Source organism: Camelus ferus, chromosome 9 (assembly GCF_009834535.1).
Source record: "Camelus ferus isolate YT-003-E chromosome 9, BCGSAC_Cfer_1.0, whole genome shotgun sequence".
Taxonomy (NCBI): Eukaryota; Metazoa; Chordata; class Mammalia; order Artiodactyla; family Camelidae; genus Camelus; species Camelus ferus.
The window spans coordinates 23,532,978-23,559,660 of record NC_045704.1 but is presented as its reverse complement, the minus strand read 5'-3'; the positions used below and the strand labels follow the sequence as shown (position 1 = coordinate 23,559,660).

At 46.6% G+C, this 26,683-nt stretch overlaps 1 protein-coding gene across 1 annotated transcript in view; it reads right to left on the bottom strand.

Annotated features, from left to right (window-relative positions):
• RHPN2 (rhophilin Rho GTPase binding protein 2) overlaps positions 1-18,523 on the bottom strand; it is a 50,116-nt gene extending 31,593 nt beyond the window's left edge. The window contains exons 1-2 of the mRNA XM_032486199.1: positions 18,377-18,523; positions 6,301-6,416 (exon numbers count right to left, since the gene is read on the bottom strand). Of these exons, the coding sequence (XP_032342090.1) occupies positions 6,301-6,416; positions 18,377-18,442 (182 nt within the window). The 5' untranslated portion in view covers positions 18,443-18,523. The remainder of the gene's footprint in view (positions 1-6,300; positions 6,417-18,376) is intronic.
• Between the last annotated feature and the right edge of the window lie 8,160 nt (positions 18,524-26,683).

Here is a 26,683-nt window from a genome sequence, read left to right as displayed (position 1 = left end):
GTGAAGATTATTCGTTTGAGAATTTTTTTTTGGAGGACATGATCCCCAGTAAGAAATGCATTTTGTATCACAGTACATGCATAAACATCTGCCCCCCAAAACAAAAGTCTCACAAAACCACACTGCCACACATGAGACACACTCCACTATATCCTGTTCTAATCTAATACCTTCTTTAATAAGACAAAAAACAAAAAAAACAGTAATATTTGAAACTCTCCAACTTCTGATTCTCCAACACCAACTGGGTGCCCAACAATTCCATTCAGTTCTGACACCAGCTCCCAGAGTTAGCAGAGAGCCCACAGGTTAAGGGCTCAGTGCCACAAGGCTGCCCCTGACTTCAGGAGCCAGTTACAAGTTGGTGGGGGTTGTGGGGGGCGGGGCACCTGTACTTCTGACAGACCAGCTACAAATCAGAGGTTTCCACAACCCTCTCTCAGGTTCGATAATTCACTGGAATGACTCAAAAAGCTCAGGAGAACATTTTACTTACATTCTCTGTGGTTTATTTTAAAGGACACAGCTAAGGAACAGCCAGATGGAAAAGAGACATAGGCCAAGGAAGGTACTGGAGCTACCACGCCTTCCCCAGGCAGGCCACCCTCCCAGCGCCTCGAACCTGTTCTCCAACCTCGAATTTCCTCACAGTTTAGAGATTTAAGGAGGTGTTATTGCTTCATTACGTGGACATAACTGATTGAATCATTGGGGATGCTGGGGATTGAACCCAGGACTTCATGCATACTAAGCACACACTCTACCACTGAGCTATACCCTACCCTCTGCTATTGGTGACCGAACTCAATCTCCAGCCCTGCCTTCTCCAGAAGTCCAGGGGTGGGGCTTGGTCTTTCTGGCAAATAGCGCTCCCTCCTGAAGGCCCCTCCCCTATCAGGCGTCACCATTAGCATACAAAAGACACTCAAGAGATGCCAAGGGTTTTAGGAGCTCTGTGCCAGGAACCAGGCACAAGGACCAAATATTTATTTATTATACCACAGCAACCCACTGAATTGATTTCATTACACACCATACGTCACAACCTGCCACTTGTAAAACCTGAGCTACAGAGATGTTACTGAGAACAGGACTGATTCACTAGCCGATAAAGTCCACAAGCGTGCAAGGAAGTCCTCCCAGCTCTCCGTACTGGGGCAGCTTCTTCTTAGAAGCAACTGGGTGGCTTTTGGCTAATGGGTATGAAATGTGTTCCAGATCACACTCCCTTCTCACTGCCTGCCAGAAAACTCAGAGACAAACTGTGGCCGATGTCTAAGACAGGATATAAGACTTTCTAGTGTGTACTAGCCTTATTTCCAGCTAAGTTTCTCTTTTCTTCTTCTTCCTCCTGCCCCCATATGCTTGCTTGTTCCTCCTTTAATCTTACATGCTGTGTATGAGTAGTTAAGTTCCCTCACGTACATTTTAGAATGAGGCAAGACAAACAACTGTAACCCCTGGAGGGACAAGAACCTCTGCCTGTTGTGGGGAGGATATAGCTCAAGCGCTAGAGCACATGCTTAGCATGCACAAGGTCCCGAGTTCAATTCCCAGTACCTCCTCTAAAAATAAATAAATAAACAAACCTAATTACCTCCCCCCTCAAAAAAAAAAAAAAGAAAATAGTAAGAACCTCTGCCTATTAACCCTCTACGTCACTGGTGTGTAAGTGGGTCCAACTCAAATATGACAATTTAGGCCCTAAGAGTCCCACCCAAATACCTGGAGAACCTCCAAAAATGCCACCTCCTGATATTCCCAACTCTATGTATTGATCGGCCACTCCTCCTTCCGCTCAACATGGCAACAACTTGAGATTTAGGGTTCGCAACATGCTCTTTGGATGTGGACCTCCTTGGGTGGGTCATGGGTCACAGGTCACTGTGGAAAAGGTCAGTGGCCACATGGGGCCCTCAGGGTTGGTGTCCACGATGCTGACCTTAGGGTTACAATGATGATTCAGAAATCAACCCTAGAGTGGGAGCTATTTCTAGTACAAGTCATGATTTTGTTCACTGATTCACTAGTCAAGAGGGCACTTCTCGAATAAGGTGCACCCGTTCAATGTGGTGTGTGTGCCCGTGCGGGGGAACAGTCTGGGGCAATGGCTAAGGATAGCATCGGTGGGCCCGAATTAGCAATGAAGACCAGAACCTTGGTCTCCTCAATACAGGTGCTTGCACCTGGGCTGCCTTTCCAGATGAATATGAATCCTTTCTAGGGGCCTTCTTGGAAGAACAGGGGCTTTTCTCAGCTTTCATTTGGGTGCACACTTCCTCTGAGACCCCGTGGTCTGGTAACTGATGTTACGACCAAAAGAGGCCAACCCGGATGAGGTGGAAGGGCATTTCAGCTGTTTCCTGCCCAGAGTCTCCCTGCCACGGCCTCCCTCTGGCCTGGACACCAAGGAAAGGCCTACTCCCTTGGGTTTTTCATGAAGCCCATACACGTGCTGCAAAAGCCAAGAATTAAAAGGTGTCCCACTTGCCCTTTATGAGTGATCAAGCCACCATGTGTGAACAGGAAAAGGAGGGCCACATTGAATGATATCCTGAAGCTACCACCCACATCCATACATGTCCTTCAAGCTGGAGCTTCTGAGAACTTTTCCACACAAGATGCTCCTATGGGATGATGGTCAAAATTTCTTTAACGTCTCCATGTTTAGTCTTAAAGAAGCATGTGAATTTTGCATTCTGACTTATATATCTCCATTTGTTTTAGTGAAATGTTTTTTTCTCTCAAGTCTTTTAGTAAAATTGTCCCTCCAGGAACAGGCTTGTTGACAGGTAAGACAAGCTTGTACCAGCTTCAGAGACCTTACTGGAGCAGTTTGTCCTTAATCCATCTGACCCCAAATCCTGCTCTACCAGGGATTCAGGAAGGCTGGAGCAAGAGCTGCTTGGTGCCCTCATGTGGCCATTGGGCTAAGGCAGCAGATCAGCCCATCTGGCAGGACATCTGCTCCCAGCCCATCTCTCATTGTAGGAAGGCAGGCCTCGGAGTCGGTGCAGGCCCCCAAGGCCTTGGCTTGTGCACCCCACTGCACAGACGTCAGCCCCTCTCAGTACTGATGGTGTGAGTAGTCATTAACCTCAAGTCACTCATATAGCCGAAGCCACCCCAGGTCACCCTTGCCCCAGAACATCATGAGCCTCTGGTCCAGAAGTCACAAACTGGAGGTCCATGGGATTTGCTCACTTGGCTCTCAGAATGTTATTTTTCCCCCCTTGAACTAGTTGCCTGTATTTTAAAATTCAACTATCAGAAGATAAAAAAAGAAAGAAAAAAAGGCATATCTCTTAGCTTCTCCTGAGAAAACAAAACAAAACAAAACTGAAGATCTGGCAACTGTGGCCCTGCCCTCTGTATGGGCCGAATTGTAGTTGCCCCTCCAGAGAACATATTCTCTGCACTTCGCCACAGTCCCCACCCCTCCCTACTGCTCACAGTCCCAGTCCCAGCCCTCTTCACTCTCTTCCATGCCCACCTGGCCCCCTGAAGAGAGCCCGAAGCCCAAAGAGGTGAAATGACCCGCCCTCGTTCAAAGAACCAGTTAGTTAAAACTGAATTGTGTGGCAACTGGCTTTAAATTTCACAAAGGCCATCTGTTTTCTGAGAAACATCATCCCATTTCTACCCCAGCTTTTCTCCAGGGAGGGAAGGGAGCTAGGAAAAGAGAGAAAATTATTGTCCTTGCTTGGCCTGAAAAAGTACATTTAAAATATCTGATATCTTCCTAATCAGACTCCAGGAAGCTCACAGACTCTTGGCTGCTATGCATCAGAGAAGGCCTTGATGGGGTACAAAACACAGCTCCTCACAGTGTCTGCCCAGGCTTAAGGCCCCCTTACCACTGTGGGTAAGGACTGGGACCCTCACATTCCTGCATTTGGGGGGACATTTTCCCAAATGTCCACCCCCCAAACTTTCCAACTGTTCTAACTTTATCAGGGGGCTGTGGTGGGACATTTGGGAACCAGAAAACAGACAGATGGACAGAAAGGACAGCAGGGTCCAGTTTATGAGTGAAACTACCCTTCGCTGGCAGAGACAGCTCTCTAACTGGCCGCCCAGGGACACCTACGGGTCAGAGCTGGGCTTGGCTAAATGCCCTGTTTGTTTTTGGGAAACCGTTGGTGCCGGTTAAGTCAGATTAATAAATACCTTTAGGGTTTCCTCTGACAACAGTCTCCAGAGAGGGGCACTTTGAACTTTTAGGTCATTGCAAGAATCATTAACAACTCCACCCCACCCCCACCCAGCCAGCTCAACAACCACCGACTTGACAATGAGCTTGAGCCACTGGGCCGCGGAGAGGCTATTTGCTGGTGTCGTTAACAGAGCAAGACAGACAAAACTGCCCTAGTCCCCGCCTTAGCAACGCCAAGTCTCCGTCAGAGAGGGCCTCCCTGACCACCCTCTGTCTCCAAGGCCGGGCTGCACTGCGTCAACCTCTATCATATTTCCTTTTCATCAGCGCCCTAGAAAACATCACCTCCTGACGTGACTGGATTTGTTTGCTTGTGTATTAAGGCTCCCCTGCAAGAGATTACGCATCAGGAAAGCAGGGAACGGCGCCTGCAGCCTCCTTGGCACCGCAAGCTCAGCGCACGGCAGGCCCTCCTGAAATCGGAGGCCTCTCCCAAAATTGGGGGCCTCTCCTGAGCTGCAGTGGCCGCTGAGACCCGCTGTGCAGCAGACCTGACAACTCCCGGGTCCAGACTGCTCTGGGGACAGGAACACTGTCAGACATTTTAAAAGCGGAAATGGTACAATATCTTCCCAGTCTCCTCAGGAACAACGTCCCTTCTACCCTGGTACAGAAGTAACTGGAGAAAGAGGTTCCCAGACATGTGCCCCTCCCCAGGACTTGTGTCCACGAGCAGCAAAACCAACACAGGCACAGCACTGTTGTTTCTGACCCGGGGGCAGCATCAGGGGGCTGCTTATATTATCTTTCTGGGCTTTTGCAGTATTTTACAATAAAAGTGAATGAAAGTAATCCATTCAAACATTGAAAGGATAAAATGACAAGTAGGAGTCACCTCTAACCAACCCCCACCCCCCAACCCAGGTCTTGCTCCCAAGAGCCCACTCTACTGACAGCTTCTTTCTTCATCCTTTTTAGAAAAAGTCTGCACAGACACAAAAGCATACGTACGAACTTTTTAAACACATGCGGGCATGTTGTTCTGCATGTTTCTTTTCCCCCACTTCATACCTCAGAGATCTTTCCTAAAGAGCAAATACAGACTGATTCAGAAATAAATCTACCCCAAGTTCATAGTCAGAAACGCTCCTTCTGTCTTTACTGAGCACTCAGGTGAGTGACGCCCATGGAAGAGCAGATCACACCTTCCGTACATATCTGTGACCACCAGAGCCTTGGGGCTCTTTGATAAACAGCCTGTTTGGTGTCTTTGTTTTTCCCAACAGCCACCGAGCAGCTGCAGGGCTCCCTAAGTCCTCCAGCAGTGAAGCTGACCCATTGGGAACACCCATTATCCATATCCTGCCAGGTTTCCGGGTTCCCGGCCAGGCTTCCGGGTTCCAGGTCCCAGCAAACACTCTGCGTCTCTTTCTGAAGCTCCAGGAGGCATCTGCCTACTTGGCTGGGCAGCAGGCTTAGTGGCTGCCTCCACACCCAGTGCAGAAGGCAGCGCAGGGCTGACAGCGACTCTGAAGAAGAAAGTCTACATTCTTTGTAAACAAGAGGAAGCTGCCACATTGTCTTGGTCGCACTGAAGGGTGTGGGGAGGGCTTATAGCTGCCTACAGGTAAGGCTTCAGTGAGTTCAACGCTTGATAAGTAACTATTTTACCACCAGAGCTTAATAATGAGTGACCTAAGAGTGCAGGGCTGCACAGGGCCCCTCTCATTAGAGATATGGACACTGGCAAGAGAAATGCCCCCATTCCCTCCTTTCTGAGTGCCTTTTCTTTACACGTTCATCAGAGATTTAGCAAGCAGTGCTCAGACATAGTGCTAGGCAATAGAGAAAATAGGCGGGTCCCAAGAAAGCAGGGACAATAAATAAGAATAGGGCAACTGTGCTTCCTCCATTGCCCTCCTGTCCCCAAACACACAGAGGCTGTGTAAAATACTTGTCGTTAGCATGTCTAAGCTCGAGGTGACAAAGGGTCTGCTCCAGGTGCCAGGAATGAGGAGGAAACTCAAAGCCAAAACCGAAAGCTGAGAAGAAGCCAGGCAGGCCTGGCAGTTTAGGGAGCAGATGGATAGGTCTCAGGAGATTCCAGGCTCCCAGATGAGGCAGTGGAGCTGGCAGACACTTACTTCAGAAGGTTCTCTGCTCCTGTTCTCATCCGCATGGCTTTCAGGATCTGCTGGTTCAAGGCAGCTCTCTGATTCTGCAGTCTGCTCCGGCCAGTTTGGGCAAGGGGATTGCAACCCTAAGGGAAAACAAGAGATGCCCCTTCAGAGGTCAGCCACTCTAAAAATGATAACAACACATCATACAACAGAAAATGTGTTAAAAACTCACCCTTTCTGAAAATAAATATAATAACATCAACATGGAAAAAATATAAAATACTGAAAAGTATAAAAAAGTCATTCATCATAACATCACTCCAAAAATAGCCACTGTGAATTGGTTTCTTTCCCGCCCACCTACTTTATATATGCATATTGTTACTTTCTACATTAGAGGCTGTGTCGGGAGTTCCCCAGACCAGCCCCATGTTTGGAGTTTCACAGGACACAGCATATAGGCTGCACTCATGGCTCAGATTTATGATATCGGTTTAGTAAGGACACATAGCTGGATCATAGGGGGAAAGATAGAGGCAGAGTCTGGAGGAATCCACGTTCAGACTTCCTTACGCTTTCTCCCTCCGAGGAAGGGTCACACAAACACACTCTTCCCCCAGCAACAAAAATGCAGCAACATGTATGTCACTGCCCAGGTTGGCCCATTAGAAAATAAAATTCAGAATTTTCATGAGGGACTGATCACCAAGGTACCCTCTGCCTAGTACGTTCCAAAATTCTAGGCTCCCAGAAGGAAAGCAGGTGTTTGCTGTAAATGACATGGTGTTCACTGTCAGTCCAGGACCAGCAAGCCAACTTTATCACTTAGGGGATGGAGGGAACACTCCAAGAGCCAGGTTCCCAGGTGCCAGGCAGAGGCCTAACTTGCAAGCAGGTCTTCCTAAGGAAAGCAGCCTTAGAACCGCTATGGTACCCTTTATCTACACAGTGGCACATAGACTATCATGTTTTCTCACTTGACACTCTAGCATGAAAATTTCCTTTATTAGGAAATGTTTCTCAAAACCATGATTTTAATAATCACATCATATTGCCCATCTCCTTGTTGTTGGACAGTTAGATTGTTTCCAAGTATCTGCTCTTATCTATAATTATTCGATGCATATTTGTAAACATGAATCTTTATAAACCTCAAATTTTTCCTTTAAGATAAAAGGGCCAAATTCCAGGGAGTCTCACCTCTTTAAGCGCCCCCACATACCATTCCAATTATCCTCTAGGAAAGAAAGCCACTCTCTATTCCCTGTCCCCTCTCCCCACTAGCCTTAGGCAACCACAAATCCACTTTCTGTCTGTATAGACTTGCTTATTCTGGACATGTCATATAAAAGGAATTGTAGAAAAATGCAGTCTTTTGTGATTGGCTTCCTTTACCTAGCGTAATGTTTTCAAGGTTCATCCATGGGCTAGCACAAATCAGTACTTCACCCCTTTTTGTTCCTAATATTCCATCACACATTTATTTATCCAGTTGAAGGACATTTGGGGGTTTGTTTTTTTTTTCCATCACATTTTGGCTTTTATGAAAAGGGCTGCTAATTTGTACGTGGAAGTTTTTATGTGGATGTATTTTCTCCTTTCTCTTGGGTACCTATCTAGGAGTGGAACTACTGTATCATATGGTTCATTCTACGTTTAGCCATTTGAGGAAGTGTTCAACTATTTTCCAAAGCAGCTCTCCTAGTTTACATTCCCACCAACAATATACAAGGGTTCCAATTTACCTCTATCCTCACCACTACTTGTAATGGTCTGTCTTTCTTATTATAGCCAACCTATGGTGTGTGGCATCTCACTGTGGGGTTTTGTTTTTTTTTTCGTTATTCATCCCACTGTGGTTTTGGTTTGTATTTCCCTGATGGTTAATGAAGTGGAACCTCTTTTCACGTGCTTATTTTGTATATTTTTTGCATAGGGAGAAAGATCAATTCAGAGTCCTTGCCCATTTTAAAACTGGGCTGTCCTTTTATTATTCAGCTTAAAAGTTTTTATTTATTTATTTATTTTTATTTGGGGGGGGGTAACTGGGTATATTTATTTATTTTTTTTTTAATGGAGATACTGGGGATTAAACCCCGGACCTTGTGAGTGCTAAGCAGATGCTCTACCACTGAGCTACACCCTCCTCCCACAAACTATTACTTTAAAATCTCTGCCAAGTTGATATGCAAAAAACAGATATTCCATTCTTCCAATTTGCATTTATTATTAGTGAAGGTAATATATTTTCATATATTATTGATCACTTGAATTTCTTTTTCAGTGAATACTGTGTTTTCTGTCCATTATTTCCTGGTGCATTTAGATTATAATACTTCATTTTGAAAAGTTCAAGATCAGAATAAGAGTTTCCTTTTATTTTTCAATTGAAGTATATTGATTTACAATACTGTGTTAGTTTCAGGTGTACAACAAAGTAATTCAAAAAGTTCCCTTTTAACCTGATAGCGTTCTTCCTACCCCAGCAGGTAGGAGCCCAGGAATCTAAGTGAAGGTTCCATTCCTTCTTGAAGCTTATCTTGAGGTACTGCCCACGACAGGGCTTGTATTCACATCCTGGGTGTGGCTGGTGGGCAGTATTTGGTGAGGGGACTGCCCTTTCTCTCCAGCTGCGTCACTGCCTTCATCCCTACCATCACAGCTATATACACACCTGGCCTCCCACACCTCTGCCCAAGCCACGCCCATGACCTCAACCCCGACCCCAAGAAGAAAGAAATGGGTTATTTACAGACCCAGGTTTCTCTGAAATTTTCCCATATCAGTGCCCTTCGGACTAGAAATCTGGTCAGAAATGAGTCACATTTCTTCTAGAGATCTCTCATTCTCATATCCCAGCAGGCTGCCTCAGAAAACCAATTCTCTTTTTTCATACAATGGAATAGTACTCAGCCATAAAAAAGAATAAAATTAAAATGGACTACTACTCAGCCATAAAAAATGGATGGACCTGGAGATCGCCATTCTAAGTGAAGTGGGCAGGAGAAAGAAAAATGCCATATGATATCACTTATATATGGAATCTAAAAAAGGGGGACACAAATGAACAACTTATAACTTAGATGACTGATTTCTTAAATATGTGTAAGCACATTTGACTGTTCTTTAAGACTGGATTACTGCATTCTATTGATTCTTATTTTGTGATTGGCTTTATTCCTTTGATAACTATGTAAGTGCAAAAAGCTAAATCTCTAAACTGTTCTTAGAAACAATGAACAGTACATATACGTAAATTAAAAAAAATATGCAGTATATTGTATATTTGTATTTACATGCAATATGTTGCATATGTGCAGTCAAATTGTAACAATTCTACCTAATAAAACTGAAAAATTAAAAAACAAAACCAATTCTCTTTTTTTCAGATATAAGATTAAAATGTCTTTAATATTAAGGTAACTTAAACTTAAAGGGCTAAAATAATTGCCAGCCTCTCTCCTTCCCACTTCCTGAAATTACCATGAAGGGATGGCTCAATCTGACTTAAAATTACATGGTTCACCAAAGCTGTGTTCTATTTCACAGAGAAGCCTTAATAACTAATTCCTTTACGTACATTCCCAGAGCTGAGATAAAGCAGCCATTCCAGCTCACGGATGATAACTTTTTCCTGCTCCCATACTTCACCCAACTTCTGGCTGGTCTGCAGTTGCAACACCCTAACTAGCCCACAGATGTGGGGTCAAGTTTCTAGATAAGACATAGGAATGCTCAGGATTAGATCTGACTGAGTAATTGGACCCCAAACTACATTACTTCTTACTGACAGGTAGGAATGCTGGGCCTGCTGGAAACACCCAGAACGCCCACAGGGCTGTTTGGAAACTTCCCAGAGCCCTGAGAGATGAATCTGGGTGAGACTACCAGAAAGGAGCCCTGGTATCATCTGAGGCTGCTAGCTGTCCACTGGCACCTGCCAGGGGTTCTGTGCTGGTGAGGCCCTGCAGCCCATAGCCATGCCTCAGCTCTTAAACGGTTCACATTTAAGATGTAGAGCTGCTCCAAAACTGGACTGAGGGTTTGTGCACAGGACCTAGGCAGCACTCATCATGCCTGCCTGGCCTCGGAACTAGGAAGGGATGGTGTAGGGGTGGTAGGAACAAATGAGCTGTCCTGGCCTCTAGGGTCACTGTCCACAAGCCCTACAGTGAAGTTGAGTCTGTCCACTACTCGGAATCTGCCGGTTCCTTGATCAGACTAAGGTCTGGGCATGGGGACCCATCTCCATACGTGGAAGGATGGTCCAGCTGCCAACACCTGAGAAAAACAGGCACAGAGTGAAAGCTCAGTTTGCTCCCTAGCTTAGTGGGGTCTCCCATGTGTCAGACTGCCCACGTGGACTCTGGTATGCATCTCGGATCCCACAGTTCTGAAGCTTGGAGATTAAGTGAGCGACTCAGGACGCTAGAGGCAGTAAGGGTGGGAATGGGACTTAAGCCCATGTCCTTCCTGCCACTCTGAGATGAGCCTGAGCAGCAGGAATGTGTGGGAATGCTGGGACAGCTCACCTGTCAACCCCTACACGCCCTTTACATGCTTCCTGGCTGAGGGCTGTCCAGCATCACTGCACATCTTTTGACCACCGTGACCCACGTCCCACTCCCCCACCTCGCAGCCATAATGTTCAGGGGTGGTAAATCCATACTCCCACACCTCCTTTCCAAGGGGAAGAACATCTGACCCATGCCTGGCTGGTAAGAAAATCAAAGGCCTCAGCCCTGAGATCAGTTGGGGTGAGCACCTGCCATAGAACAACCAGAGCCCACCAAGAAGGGGCTTTCATTTTTCCCCATCGGTCTTGAACCTAGGAGGATGTGAGACTGGGCAGCTACAGCCACATGACCACAGCAGGGAAGTGTCTCCCCCAAAATGAAGCCAATCCAGTGGGGAGCAGAACTAAGGAACTGAGTCTTGATGGGTGGTAGTATATGAGCCCTGGATCAAGCCAGGCCTGAAGCCATTCCTCAGGATTTCTCAGTTACAGGAGCCAAATGCATTCCCTTCCTTGCTTAAGCCATTTTAAAAATTGGTATCATATGGTATTTGTTCTACTGTGTCTGGCTTGTTTTGCTCAATAATATGCTTTGAGATTCACCCATATTGTACTTATCAGCGGTTTGCTCCTTTTTGTCGCTGCGAATTCCATTGTTGGGATGTACCATAGTATGTTTATTTGCCTAAGCATCTGGGATTAGATTTTTTGGTAACTGCAACTAAAAAAATTCCTAACTAGAATAAGTTCACCCAGAGTGAAAACTCTATTTGTCAACAGACACCCACAGGCCCTTAGTGTATAGTCAAATTGTTTGGTAGGGAAACAAGGATTTAAGAGCATCTCCCAGGCAATACCAGAGGTACTTGATTTGGAAGAAAGGAAAGGATAATCAGCTGGTACTTGCAGAGTCCGACAGTGGGAAGGCAGACACAGAGGGAATGGAGCAGTTTTCCCTCCCCAGCTGGGGCCCGGCTCTAGGCAGTGCCTGGTACCTGGCTCCCCTCCACCCAGAGAACCAGTGAGGGCCTTTCTTTCACGCAGAAAAGATAAAGCCCACCCATGTAGATGTGCTTCCAGCAAAGTGAGGGCACAGTGTGAACTTGGGGTCTCCAGGTCAGGAGTAAGACTGATAAGTGACCGTGCAGGGTCTCCTGACTAGAGACCCTCACACAGGGCATGGAAGAGTGGGTTTTTTGGCTGCTTTTCTAGTGCAAAGATATTTTTCTCTGCCTTTCTCACTCCTTCCTAGTTATGCAATCCCTCACTCAACCACCGAGCTCTGGAAAACAGAATTGTTTGTTTATGAGTTAGCCAGAAGTTGTCAACCAGAAGGCACAAAAATAGCAAACAATACCCTGCAATACACACATACATCTAATTTAACTTTTCACCATGCTGGAGATTGAGGGCAGTTTAGATTGACAGAATCTAGCTTTTCCACGTCCATAAAAATTAAAACAAGAATCTGGCACTTGTAAAGAGGACTTCTGCCCTTTCAGGATCTCTGCCAGATGCCTCCCTCGGGTGTCTCCATCCATCCCCATGGGGGTAGGGAGGCCACAATACAAATCAACACTTGGCCATAATCTTTAACTAGAGGCTCCCTTCAGTCATTTCTACAAACCTTTATAAACACCTACTGTGTGTGCACAAAGTGTGTGCCACTCACAGTTATTTTCCAACATGCTGAATGAATGACAAAGATTTACAATCACCAAAATTTCCAGGAGTCAAATGTATTTCCAGACTCAGCTAATGACATGTTTATTTCAACTGGTAGGATGTATTCACCAATAGTTTACTGTCTTTACCTAGAACGTGGGTGGTTGGGTGTGTAGGGGCGGAGGGGGGGACTGGTATACGTGCATGATTTTATTCGCCTCTGTAATTACCCTTTTTACTATTTATGTTACTGTCCTAATACAATAATATTGGAGAAAAAGAGACACTTTCTGAAGTTGCTTTTGATCATTTGCTGTTTTCTCCTCTTAGAATCCAATCGAAACTTGGGATTTTCTGAGGCACACAGCCATGGTGAGCTCTGCAGGTCTGACTAGGACAGCCAGATGGCCCTGCATCTCTCCCTGTCTCTGGCAGGAGACCTGGCCCCGGCCAGCACCTCTTGCTGCCCGCTCTGCCAGGCACTCAGTCTGACACCCAGTTTGGCTTAGCTGCACCTGCAGTTCCACTGTCCTCTGTGGCCACCTCCAATGTAGCCTTTGTGTCACGAGACTCCAGTACCTGAGCCAAAGGAGGAAGTGGTGATCACTCTAAAGCCAATGCCCAGGATCATCAGGTGGTGTCTTGGAATCTGTCCAAATTGCCCCAGGAAGCAAGGGACATTTACAGAGTTACAGCTCATCACACTGACTCTCCTCTGAGTCACCTGAAAATTCTGCTTCTGCCAGGGGACCCCCTCCTGGCCAGGATCCAGCAACGCGCACCGGTGTTTGTGCGACACGCCTTCTGGGTCGCTGGTGTGTACCAGTGCAGCTGGGCAGACCCTCATCAAGGCCACGATCAGCCTGGATCCAGCCTGGGCTTCAGGACCTGCCTCAGACCATGGTGGGGTAGGGGGTGGGTAGGAAGCAGCATCACAAACCTTCACCCCTCTGCCTCCCTCCCCACTCTCCTACCTGGGAAAGGATTAAAGGCTCCAAGGGGATGTGTCCAAACACCTGAAGAGACATCATCACGGCCCAGTAAAGTTGGAGCTGATGCACCCCCATGACCCACACTGTGTTCCTCGGACTCAGCCCAGCAGAACGCTTCCCCCTACACAAGTGTGCTTATGTATGATGCTACCATGAAAGTACACCCCACTAAGATGAATGGTGCAGAGAAGAACCTAAGATGAGCCTTTGGATTAAAAAAAAAAAAAGAATTCTTCTCCTTCCTTCTCTGCTGGAGCCTTGAGGAAATCCAGAGTAAACAGGGGCCATAAACCAGGACACGGTGAACCTTGGGGCCCTGTCTAGCCTGGAAGCTTCTGTGAACAAGAAACAACTTCTCCTCCAGCTCTTGAGTAAAAACAATAGAGCTAAATTCATTTTGGGTCATTAGCGTTCCCAGAGGATGAAGAGGCAGATAAGGTCCCACAATGCTGCACTTTGTAACCACTCTCTTCTTCCACATACTGCTAAGACCTTTCAACAGCCCCGGGAACATCTTTCTCGAGCTTTTCTCTGGCTGGTTTTCTTTTGGCCAAGAACAAGTTTTCCTGTGGGTTTTAGGACTACAGACCCCGGAGAGCCCCGGAGACGGGACCAGCTCTCAGGATGCAGTGTCTTGGAAACTTCTATTACTCTGTGTTAACAATAGGCCAGAACACACATTCTTCCAAGACTTTCATTTAGGAGGACTGTAAAAATCTGTTTGGGAAAAAGAAGCTCCACTTCCACTGGTCATTCTTTTAAGAAAGTAATTTATTATTTAATTATTCTTATATAGCTGTACCTCTATTTAAACATATTAATGTAAAGAAAGAAAAGTGAGAAGCCAGAGAAGAGAGAAACTTATTGCGACAGACCAGAAAGTATTCTGCACTTTTTGTTTGTTTTTAATTCAGAGATCCCCTCAGGCTGCTAGCTCAGGAGGCCGGGATCTGAGCTGAGGGTGTCCGTGCCTGACCTGGGGTCAAATTGAGTCTGTGTCCTTGGACTCAGTAAAGCCATGTCATATCCCACACATCCCCCAAAAGACCCTAATTTGCCAGGGGGCTTCCCTCTCTGCCAATGATTGTCTTACACATTCAGGGTCCAGGACCAGCAGGTAGAGTGGACTTTTGGGAAATTAGTCTTCATTTTGTGTGCAAGTCTCACAAAACAGACTTGAAGCTCTGAATATGGACCATGGAACCCTCTACTTTCTGCTCTCTGGACTAAATCTAAGAAGCTGATTCTTATTCAAGCATGGCCTGAGCTATCCAACTCCCAGCACTGCTTGGCACCCCAACAAATGAGGCCTGCCATGAACTGCCACAGAAGCCAGGGTCAAGTGTGCCCAGAACGTGACAGCAGTCAGGCTCAGAGCTGTCATTCAGTAAATGCTTTCTGAATGAATGGAGCAGAATGGCACATTCAAGAGAAGAGGAAGCCAGGGGATATATAGCTCGTGGTAGAGCGCATGCTTAGCATGCATGAGGTCCTGGGTTCAAACCCCAATACCTCCTCTAAAAATAAATAAACAAAACTAATCATCGCCCTCCCCTGCTCAAAAGAAAAAAGAAAAAAGAGAGAGGAGGAAGGGGAGGCAAGGTAGGATAAAGAGAACAAGATGAAGGAGAAACTTGACTTTAGTGGAAATTAATTTGGTCCTGTAAATGTGTGTAAAATCCTCAAGATAAGATGGAGTTGGGGGGAAGGAGGGGAGAACCGCCTTAGGAGCAGTTGTCTGATGACCCGATTACATCTCCAGTCTGGGGTCCTCACTCACTGCCCCTGGTTGGCTCATCCAGCTAATATGTGCCCCAGCTGTTTCCAATCCTGGCCTCCAGGGACCTCTCCACACAGCTTGCTCTCTCTCCCTGAATCTTCAAACCCTGCCCCCCACAACTTCTTCACTTTCAGCTTTAAAAAGGCTCTAGACCTCCCTTATCATTCGAAACAAACCTGCCTTCTTCTCTCCTCTACCCGCATCCCCCTTCTAGTAACTATCTGCTCTGCCCTTCTCCCCACCCCCCACCTCATCACAAAGACTTTTGTCTCCAATTCTCCACCTCCTAAAGGACTAAATCCAGTATTTTCCAGGGCTCTTTTGACTTATCAGCCTCTCCTCTCCACTAAAATGGCTTTCTTGCCTCAGCTGCCTTGACACTGTCACTCTCCTGGTTTCCCTCCCATCTCTGCCTGTCCCTTCAGTGGAGGTATTATTTCCCTCTGTTTTGGGTCCTTTTTCACAACATCCCACTGCCTCCCACACTGATGTCCCCACTAAAGCTGCATCTCCAGCCAGGGAACTCTCGTGGCTGCCAGGTCTACGGAGTGGACTCTCTCCACCGGGACCACTACTCATATGTCTCTTGGGGGCCTCAAATCCACTGCCCCCGACACCAGTCTCCTGGTTCCTCAACCCCTGTGAAGCGCTGACCCTCTACCCAGACCCCTAAGGCAGACGTTTTGGGCTCCTGTCCCGCAGCATCTTCCCCCACCATATCTTGTCCGTTAGTACTTTCCACCCCCACTTAGCTCAGGCTCTCATCATTCCACTTTCCCCACTGGAATCCCTGCCTCCATCTAGTCTGGACCCCTGGTTTGAGTTAGGGGCTGCAAGCTGGTGGAAAGGATGAGTGATGAGGCTGTACTTTACATAACCAACTGAAAAGTCATCAGTGGTCGGTATCAGAGTAGGGCGGAGACAATGAGGATTAGAGGGGGATAAACCCTCCCCATTCCTCCCTGCCTGGCTCCACCACTGCCTCTTCCCCATCCTCCACCCGCTGACCACTCAGTTGTCAAAGTCGTCTTTCTGTGACATAAATCTCACATGTCTGGTCCTGCATTAAACATTTTTATGGATCTCTGGGTTCCCTTCCCATGCACCCAGAATGCATGACCCCTGAACAGCCTAGTTCCCATTTACACCTCCACACCCCAGAGAGTTCACTCACAGGTGCTCACAATCCCATGCCTTCACCTATGCTGTTCTCTCTACCCAAAGTGTTCTTCCTCCCCTTTTTCACCTGTGTAACGTCTACCTTTCTTTCATTCAAGAAGCACTTGTTTTAGGACAAACTGGCTTAGATCACAGATCAGGGAGGGTTCCACATCAACACCTTCTACTAACCTTGCACAAAGAACATTCTTTGGACTAGTATGACATAGCACAATGATCATTACCAGGTCTCGTTTTCAAAAGAGGTATTATTTCTAATTGCAAACCAGTGATTCATCTTATTTTGCACCCATTATTCTCTTATCTACCACCAGAGAACCTGCACCTTAAAAACACTTAGCTTTGAATCCTTTCACAGCTTCGTTGCCATCCACTTTCCTTCCTATGCAGATCCTGCCCTGGAAAACCTGTTTCAGAAGACTAGGGAACATAACCCTTGCAGGTGTTCACTATGTCTTCTGCCCCTCCCTCTGTCATTTCCCCCAGATGTTGCTGGAGGTCCAGATCTCCACTCTTCAGAGGACAAACAATTCAGGGAGGAAATGAAATCCCAGAGAGAGGGAGCAACTTGCTGGAGGCTACAAAGCAATTTTGTGGGAGTGGCAATCAGGCTCTGAGGCCCTAGGGCTGAGATCAGGGATTCCCAGGCCTGGCCTCCTTCTGCAATTCTATGGCCTGTGATCCTCTGTCCCAAATGCCACATATAATTAGAAGTAATCCTGTAATTCCATGATGACATGTTTTAACTTAACTATACCTTAAAACTACTCTTTTTTTTTTTTTTTTTTAATGCTGAAAGCAATTTAACCGAAAAGATTTTTTCCAACTCTGTCCTCACCTGTTTCCAGCGTCCCCGCTTGCCTGTCCCCTGGGGCCACTGCCCCACACCAGAGAGCAAAAGTCCAAAGGCAGCGTCAAGGGAGAAGGAGGAAGATGTCAAGGGAGAAGGAGGAAGATGCCAAGTGCATTCACCAACCGGATCTTTAGGCTTGGAACAATTAAGAATTGATTGTTCTGTGGGAAAGAGTTTCACTTCCCTGTTTATAATTACGCACTCTGCCGACCGTCATATATAAAAAAACAATTTCTCAACCCACCCAGTCAAGCCTGGCCAAGTTCCAAAGGCTATTTTTAGACTCACAGGGACCCATAAGGAGAAAGGATAGGTGTCACGGTGACCCCAGGCTCAAAAGCATCTTTGTAGCCCAGGCCTTACCACCTGTGGGCATCCTAGCAACCCCGCTCCATGGATTGGGGTCGCTTTTGAGGGACAGAGCTGAAGACTTGTTACCCCTTGGGAGGGAGCCCACGCTATGTGCCAAGCTCCCGCGGAGCCCGCACTCCCCGTAGATCTCCAACAATCGGATAAATCCGCTTTAGCTTGAAGTGGAGAAGCGGCGAGACCGCGGCCCTTGCGTCTGTGGCGCGCACGCCCTCCTGGGTGACTTGGGGCAGAGAAGGAGGCGACGCCTGAGGTGGCCTCCTACCCTCTAAAAAGTAAAAGAGGCGAACACTAGAAGTATTCTAGAGTCAAAGGGGGAACGCCAACCCTCCTGGGGGTGTTCCTTCTATTTCCACGCGCCCCAGCCAAGCGCTCGGGTGGAAGATGGGCTCAGGTCCCCCACACGCCGCGAGGCCGAGGGCTCCAGAGCGCTAGAAACGGATCCCTTCCCCAGGGGCGCGGGACGGCCGGCGGGAGCGACCCCAAGCACCCCCTCCTGGCCCCATCCTCCGCCGACACCTGCGCGGGGCAGCTCCAGGCGCCCTCCTCCCCGCCCCGGAAGTCACCTGCTCTCGGGCGCCGGGTGCACTGCGGGCGCGCCCCTCACCCCGAGCCTCCGCCCCGCGCGCCCCTGGCCAGTACGCCCCCTCCCCCTCCAGGCCTGGTCGACCCCAGCCACGCGTTCCACAGCCCGGGGGGAAAAGGTCTGGAGCCCGCAGACTTCCAGCCCGCCCAAAGCTGCCCACCTTCCGAAAGTAGCCGTCGCTCTCCTCCAGCGGCTGGGGAGCCGCGGGCAGCAGTGTATCGGTCATGCTAGTTGCGCGGGCGCGGGGCACTGACTGAAGCTCAGTGGCGCGCCAGCCCTTGAGGGAGCCCGGCCCCGCCCCCGTCCCGCCCCGTCCGCGCGACCGCCCCTCCAGCCACGCCTGAGGACAGGCTCCAAGCCCTGGAGACCCGGAGGGGCCCACGGAGACCATGCCTCCGGCCCCGCCCCGGACCCGGATTGGTTTCCCGCAGCCGGCGCCCCAGGCGAGTTTGGCCCAGCGGAGTGCGGGAGACCCCGGGTTCGTCGCCCGCTCTCCCCGCGCCTCAGGCTCTTAATCTGGGTGTCGTTGCAATCTCAGTCCGCTGGCGCCGGAGCGGGCCGGGGGTCTCTGCGGCTGCAGCGAGGCCCGGATTGGGGACCGGGCCCTCGTCTGGACCCTTGACGGTAAATGCGTGCGCGGGTGAAGTCGCGGCTCCTCAACAGAGGAACGCGGACCCCGATGGGACAGTGACCAGACCTGACGCCACATCGGGGATGCGGCGGGAGCGCTGGGCCCTAGGCGGAGCGGTCAGGAACAGCTTCTCGCCGAAAGGGACCCCGGGGCCGGGTCGGGGACGCTGAGGGAGAGTTGGCTGCGCTACCTATGGCCTCGGCGGGTGACTCAGTCCGGTTGGCGCGGCGATCTACCCCCTGTCCCCCAACTCGCCCGCTGCAGAGACTAAGCGGGTCCGCTGGGGGTCACCGATGGCGAGGGAAGAGAAGCCCACCCAAGGAGGGATCCCCGGAAGGCGTTTCGTGCCCAACAGACGCGGCGAATGTCCTTGAGCACGTTTCTTAACCACTTGAAATCTTAGTTTTCTCTACTGCAGAATCGGGCCGGATCGCCCTCTCTCGAGGTGGTGGAAGGTATTGCAACAAAGTGGGTTATAAACCCTTAGCTGCGTTTTAGGGACGCAGATAGCTTAGGAGCGAAGGAGGACTCCTAGAAACAGGGATCGCACCGCCCTCTCTCCTACTCCCAGCTGATCAGTGGACTTCGAGGGCAGAAGTCTGGCAGACAGGAGGCTGAGACTGTGCTGCTGGAGGGGGAAGCCCCCCAGCTCTCGGGCCCACGCCCCTCCTGGCCGCTGTCCTGCAGTTCCTATCCCCTCCCCAACCAAGGGACGCCTTTGAGCTGCAACGGCTGAGTACGGCAGTGGCGGTAGATGCCACAGGTAGATAGATAACACAACACTGCTTTCAAAACAAGCCAAGCGTTTCCTTCTCTTATTTAAAAAAAAATGTAATATATTAATGAGTTTTTGGCAAATTCCAACAGGCTTTTACCATTAGCATAATTTTGTGTTTTACAATTAAGTTACAATTACATCTGTAATTTTGTATAGCATTCATTGGTTAACAATAAAGTGACAAAAGCTCATGCAAAAAAAAAAAAGTTACCTTTGGAGTGTTGGAGAGTTTAAAATAAACGGTGACAACAACCAAGCAAATGTCAAACAAACAAACACGAAAAACTAGTCATTTCTATGTGCCAGCTCTGAGATGCTGCACAAGAAAAGGCGTTTTCTGGGAAGCCTGTTTTAATGCTGAGAAATCTGAACTGTCTTAACCAGCCCGGTGCTGGAACAGGTGTTTGGGGAACTCTGTGGTAGCTGCAGAAACTTCCCTTGTCTCTTAGGGTGGGAAGTGAGTATCAAGTTAATTTCAGCATTGTCTGTCAAGCTATAATTAATCTGCTCCCCTCCCCACTCTGGGATTTAAAAACAACTGCTTCTGTTTCAGGGATCTTGGGGTGTTGGGTCACTCTATTACATTTATAAAACAACAACAACGACTACTACTACTACTAAAGTTATCACTAATAGAACCTCTACTCTAGCCAAAAAGTTTACAGATATTCTGTTTCATTCTCACGACCCTTCTGCAAGTAAAAGGATTAAATAATCTCCGTTTGACAAGTGAGAAGACTAGTGAAGTAACGTGAAGTGGTTAAGGGCACACTCCCCATTAGTGGCTGAGATAGGTTTTTAGTTCAGGGCTGCTGACTCCGATCACTCCCTACCGCCTTCAGATTTGTGTCATCTCCTTCTACTACCTTGAAGCTCCAATCGTCTTTATAATTTATCATATAAACTTGTCACTTGTACTATTATTGTCTTACTGGCCTCCTTTAAAATTACTCATTTTATTTAAACAAACTTTATTTTAAAAGATAACTGTCATAACCACAAGGGGAAAACCAGCAGTATTTTGCCTTATAGGGAGAGACACATTTAAGTAAATATAATGAGAACCAAAATCTGCTAATTAATCTAGCCCAACCCTTTTGCCTTCTGAGGGCTGCTTCTTTTATTAAAAAAGAATAAGAGCAAGAAAAGAACATATGGTGGTAAAAACACACCAGTCCACCCTGAGACTATCTCCTGGGTGTCTTCCAAGAAAAAGAAGTGCTTCTCTATGCATCCCAGCAGGCATCTCCTGGCCACGTAAGCATTCTGCGTGTCACTCCTTGGGGCTGGGTAGGACCAGACATCTCAAGACATTCTCATGGCTCCTAGGCCTGACCCCATATCTCTGATCCTGCTGTGATCAGGAAATGAGAGCTGCTGCTGCTGACCCAGCAGGAGAGTAACATCTAACCTCCTATTTGTTAACCAGTTGGTGGTATGTGTCACAAGAACTGCCAATGAGTCCTTGTGTTCCTAACAAAAGAGTTGAGTTGGATGGGAATTTCTGAGATAGGCAAAGGTTAAAATCTCAACTGCAAACAACTATTTTGTCAAGTCCTTGTTTTACCATCTGGCAGAGGCCAATAGTTGACTGTTCAGGGACTCAGTTTCTCCAAGTAAAATGCAAATCTCTCCTCCTAAGACCTGCTTGGTGACAAAAGGAGCACTGGGCTTTTCTTGGAGGGCAGTCTGACCTACATCCTCTCTTGGAGAATCTGATGAAATCTGCCAAGTTAGAAGTAGAAATTACACGGTAATAAAATTCATTGTGAATAAAATTCATAATGTGTGAATACAAGTGAATAAAATTCATTGTAAATGTAGATCCAGTTTACAATTTTTATGAAAAAATTCTTAGAAATTTTTAAGACTGACTTGAGAAAACCACACCAGGTTTTACTACTGAGTCACCTTGGCCAGATCCTTTTAATCCCTGTGGCCTCAGTTTCCCCAGCTCTGAAATATGGTCTTATGCAGGGCAGTAGTTTATTGCATACTCACTCTATACCAGTCACTATACTATGTACTTTGCATGCATGATCTCAGTCAGTCCACCACCCTGTGAAGTGGGTACTTTATCATCCCCATTTTACAGAGGAAGACACTGTGGCTCAGAGGTCACCAGTCTGGTAAGTTAGGCTGCCTGGTGCTACACCACGCACTATGCTACACTACACTGTTCTCTGTGATTTAAGAGGATTTAAATCCTTTGTGATTTATTTTGGCATATTGGGAAGTGATTATGGATTAAAAAGAAATGAGTGACAGAATGGCAAAAAATACCAAAAGAATGTGGGACAACCAGAAGCTCATACATTACATGTGGGAGTGTAAACTGGTACCACCACTTTGGAAAACTGTTCGGCATTTTCTACTAAAGAGGAATATGTGCATAACTTATGATCTAGCAAGTCCAAGTCTAGGTAGATACCCAACAGAAATGCGTACATCTGTCCTCCATAAAACATGTACAAGAATATTCATAGCTACACTTTTCAAAATAGCCCTTAGGGAGAAACTACTCAAATGCCCATCAGCTTTAGAATGGATAAGTAACTCACAAAAATATTGTTGAGCTGAAGAAGCCAAACAAAATACAGTATGATTCCATTTTATTATAAAGGACAAAATAGATAAATTTAATCTGTTCTGGGATTATTGCTTCTGGGAGTCTGGAAAATTTCTATTTCTTGATCTACCTGTTGTTATATGGGTGTGTTCACTTTGTGAAAATGCACAGAACTGTGTGCTTATGATTTGTGCATTTGTCTGTACATATGCTGTATTTCAATAAGAATATTCAGTGGGGAAAAAAATGAGTGACTGATTCACAAGCATACAGAGCAGTTTTTTTTTCATTTTCATATTTTTTTCATTAAAGGTTATTATTATTATAAGATATTGAGCATAGTTACCTGTGCTATACAGATGAAACTTTCTTAAAATCTATTTTTATACATAGTGGCTAACATTTGTAAATCTCAAACTCCCAAATTTATCCCTTCCCACCCCTTTTCCCCAGTAACCATGATTGTTTACTAAGTCTGTGAGTCTGTTTCTGTTCCCAGTAATCATAAGATTGTTTACTAAGTCTGCAAGTCTGTTTCTGTTTTGTAGATGAGTTCATAGTGTCCTTTTTCTTTTTTTCAGATTCCACATATGAGTGATATCATACGGTATTTTTCATTCTCTTTCTGGCTTACTTCATTTAGAATTATGATCTCTAGGTCCATCCATGTTGTTGCAAATGGCATTGTTTTATTCTTTTTTATGGCAGAGTAGTATTCCATTATATAAATATGCCACAACTTCTTTATCCAATCATCTGTCGATGAACATTTAGGTTGCTTCCATGTCTTGGCTATTGTGTAATCAAAACTACAATGAGGTATCACCTCACACCTGTCAGACTTTTATTCAAAAGTCCATGAATGATAAATTCTGGAGAGGGAGTGGAGAAAAGGGAACCCTCCTACACTGCTAGTAGGACTGTAGTTTGGTGCAGCCATCATGGAAAACAGTATGGAGATTCCTCAACAAACTAAAAATAGACTTACCATATGATCCAGCAATCACACTTCTGGGTATATATCCGGAGGGAACTCTAATGTGAAAAGACACACAATGTTGATAGCAGCACTATATACAATAGCCAAGATATAGAGCAGTTTTCTTTGTATGTCATGAATAACCATCCCACTGCCAACACTCATGTGTGGACCATGAGGAAGAAATTACTCCCTGCCCAGGTTATTCAGCTCATTTTCCTATGTGCAGTTTCCTGATAAGATCCTGACATTTGTGCTTTCTTACTTGTCTGAGTAAGGAAGGAAGTGTATATGGTATTAATGCTTCTACAGCTTTGCATAAAAACGCATTGTTTGTAGGTTCCTGATGCCAAGAATCGGGAGCATTGGGTACGTAAGTGACAAGGGTTGCAGATGAAGCACCCAGTCGCTCCTTCTGAAGACCAGAAAGATTGGTTATTACTGTTTCACCAAATGCTGTGGTTGTCAGAAATCCAGTTAAATAAACTTTCAGTAATAAATTTATTGTTTTTTTGCTTGCCTCTTTAGTAGCAATAAGCTGTAAGAAAATTAGTTGGAGGTAGTTTATAAATAAAATCATGGAGCTTCATGATTTGTCTATGTGTATGGACTAGCCCCCAACCTTCTTTACTTTCAATATCTACATTTATTCCCACTGACAGTTGATAGTCAAAGGATGATGCTGGGTCCCTGCAGGGCTTCAAGAAACAAAGATGGATGCTTTCCCTTTTGTACTTAAAATTTCTCAAGGAAGGAAAGGGGCTAATACATACAAAAACCTTTAAAATGAAAACTAAGACACAGACAAAAAGTGTTTTGGAAACAATACCAGGGAGGTAGCTAAAAATAAAAATTCAAATGGTACAATGCTGTATACATGTATCTCTCTTACCCTGATTTCCTTTGATCAGTGGCAACAACTGTTATCACTTTCTTTGGGGAGTTCAATTCAGATATATTACAGCATATTTGTGGATGTACTGTATCCCTATGTTGTAGACATAATGGCCACAATATATTTGGCAATTTATGTTTTCTTTTAATATAAATGGCAACACCCTGTGTACTCTGTCTCCTCTGATTTTGCTCATTTAACAGCATATGTTGGCGATCATTCTCCATCAGCATTTTTAAATGCTTTATAGTTTTCTATCATCTATGTCATTCCAGTTACCTATTGATGTTAACAAACTACCCCAAATCTTAATGGGTCCAAACAAGAACAATCATTTTATTATTATCACTCATGGTTCCAGAGGTGACTGAACTCAGCTAGGGGGTTCTTGCTTGTGGTCTATGCAGTCATAGTCAGATGGTTGTTAGAAAAGGAGTCATTTTGGGTGTGTGTGTGTGTGTGTGTGTGTGTGTGTGTGTGTGTGTGTGTGTTTAACTTAATTTAATTTATTTATTTAAAATTTTTTGTTGAGGGGGCATGTGATTTATTTATTTATTTTTCCAGGAGATACTGGGGATTGAACCCAGGACCTTGTGCATGCTAATTAAGCACTCTACCACTTGAGCTATACCCTCCCAAGAATGGAGTCATTTTGAGTCTTCCTTGCTTACGTGTCTGGTGATTGATACTGATTGTTAACCGGAACCTTGGCTGGGTCATGGGCTGGAATGCCCACACATAGCCTCTCCTCATGGCCTAGGCTTCCGCACAGAATGGAGGCTGGGTCCATCAAGGGCCAGCATCCCAAGAAACAGAAAGTTGAAGCTACCAGTTTCTTAAAGGTTGGGTGTGGGCAATGTTATATTATCACTTTCACTGTATTCTTTTGGTCAAGCAGTCATGGAGCCTAGGTTCAAGGGGAGGAGACATGGACTCCACTTTTCAATGGGAGACCTGCCAAAAGCTTCTAGGCTGTGTTTTTAAAATAACTTTTTTTTTTTTTAAAGTCATGGACAATGACTTACTCAATCAGTTATTCATTCTTTTCTTCAAAATTATTTGAGTGCTTACTACATTCCAAGCACTGTTCTAAGCTCTGATACAGCAAAAAAAGAAAAAAAGCTCCAAATCTGTCTACTTGGAGCTTACATTCCAATGGGGAAAGACAATAGACCTAATAAGTAAACCAAATTATGGAAGGTGTTCAGTGTTGCAGAAAATGTATCTTAGGGTAATATGAAATACATAAAACAAAAATTTAAAATACACATTTTAACATATAAAATATATAGTAGAGTAAGGGTTGGTTTTTTTCTTTTTTTTTTTTTTTTCCCCTTCTTTTCACAAGCAAAATGGTAAATACCTTTGTGAGTGTTTATTAATGCACTCTGTGGGTGTGGGCCTGGCAGAGCTAAGGCCTCCTAAGAGGCCTCGGGCTACAAAGGCCCCATGTCGGTCACAGGCAGAGCGAAAACAGCCTAGCCTGGAGGAGGGAGCAGGGACGTGGTCCAGACCGCTCCGCGGTTTTACAGAGAGAAGGTGGGCCCGGAGAGCCAAGGGCACTTGGCTGAGTCACATCGCTGGAGGAGCCGCTCAGGGTCAGCGGGCACCCGAGGCCTCGCCAGTGATGCGGCGCCGCGTCGCAGCCCAGAGCCCCCGGCCGGCGAAGCCCCGGGGAGCTGGGCGCTCCGGACCCTCTCGTCTGGAAGCGGAGCCCAGGCGGGTCAGGGATCCCTCCTTCCGGGGACTGGGGTCTCCAGCGCTTGGGCCTGGACCCCCGACCGGTCCCCGCCCATCCCTCCCACCCTCTGGCCCCACCCCTCCCCCGCCGGGTCCCGCTCCAGGGCCCAGCGCACGGATCTTAAGGGTTGTTTTAAAACTAGAGTTAGAGAAGTCTTCACTAAGAAAGTAACCTTTGAACAGAGACATGAAAGAGGTGAGGCAATGAGTCAAGCGCGTGGTATCTGGGAGGGGGGGGTGTGTGGGAGAGAAACATTTCAAGCAGAGGGAGCAGTGAATGCAAAGGCCCTGAGGCCAGAGTGTGCTTGATTCTGATTCAGGAGGCCTGGGGGATGGGTAAGAGGGCCGTTTTAACAACATCCTCACGCAGACTTCTAACTCAAGTTTTGAAAACCTGGGCTTAGGGTCTGGTTTTCATTTCAGCCTCACCTCTTACTAGCTGAGTTTCATTTCTCTCTTCTCTAAGAAGGAGGTTTGGGGTAGGATAACGGCGCCCCATTTGACAGAAGTTTGTTTCTTTAGGTTCAATAAGGCGGCCCTCAGCGTCACTAACCCCACCTCACTTCACTTTTTGCTTTTCTGCTTGCTTTTTCTCTTTTTCTTTCTCTTTCCAATTTTCTTTCCGTTTTTCTCTGTATTCCTGTTTTCCTCTCGCTCCCCCAACCCCTTTCTCCCCTCCTTTTCTTTTAATCTCTTCTTCCTTTATTTTTCTCCTTGATCAAGTGTTGTCCCAAGCTGCCTTCACCATGGCCATCAGGGTTCTCGTGTCTGTGAATAATCCTTTCAGAGGTCTGGAAGGGGACTCCGCTTATGTAAACCTAAGGGTGATATATACAGAGTGTGTGTGTGTGTGCGCGGGCGCGTGTGTATGCGCG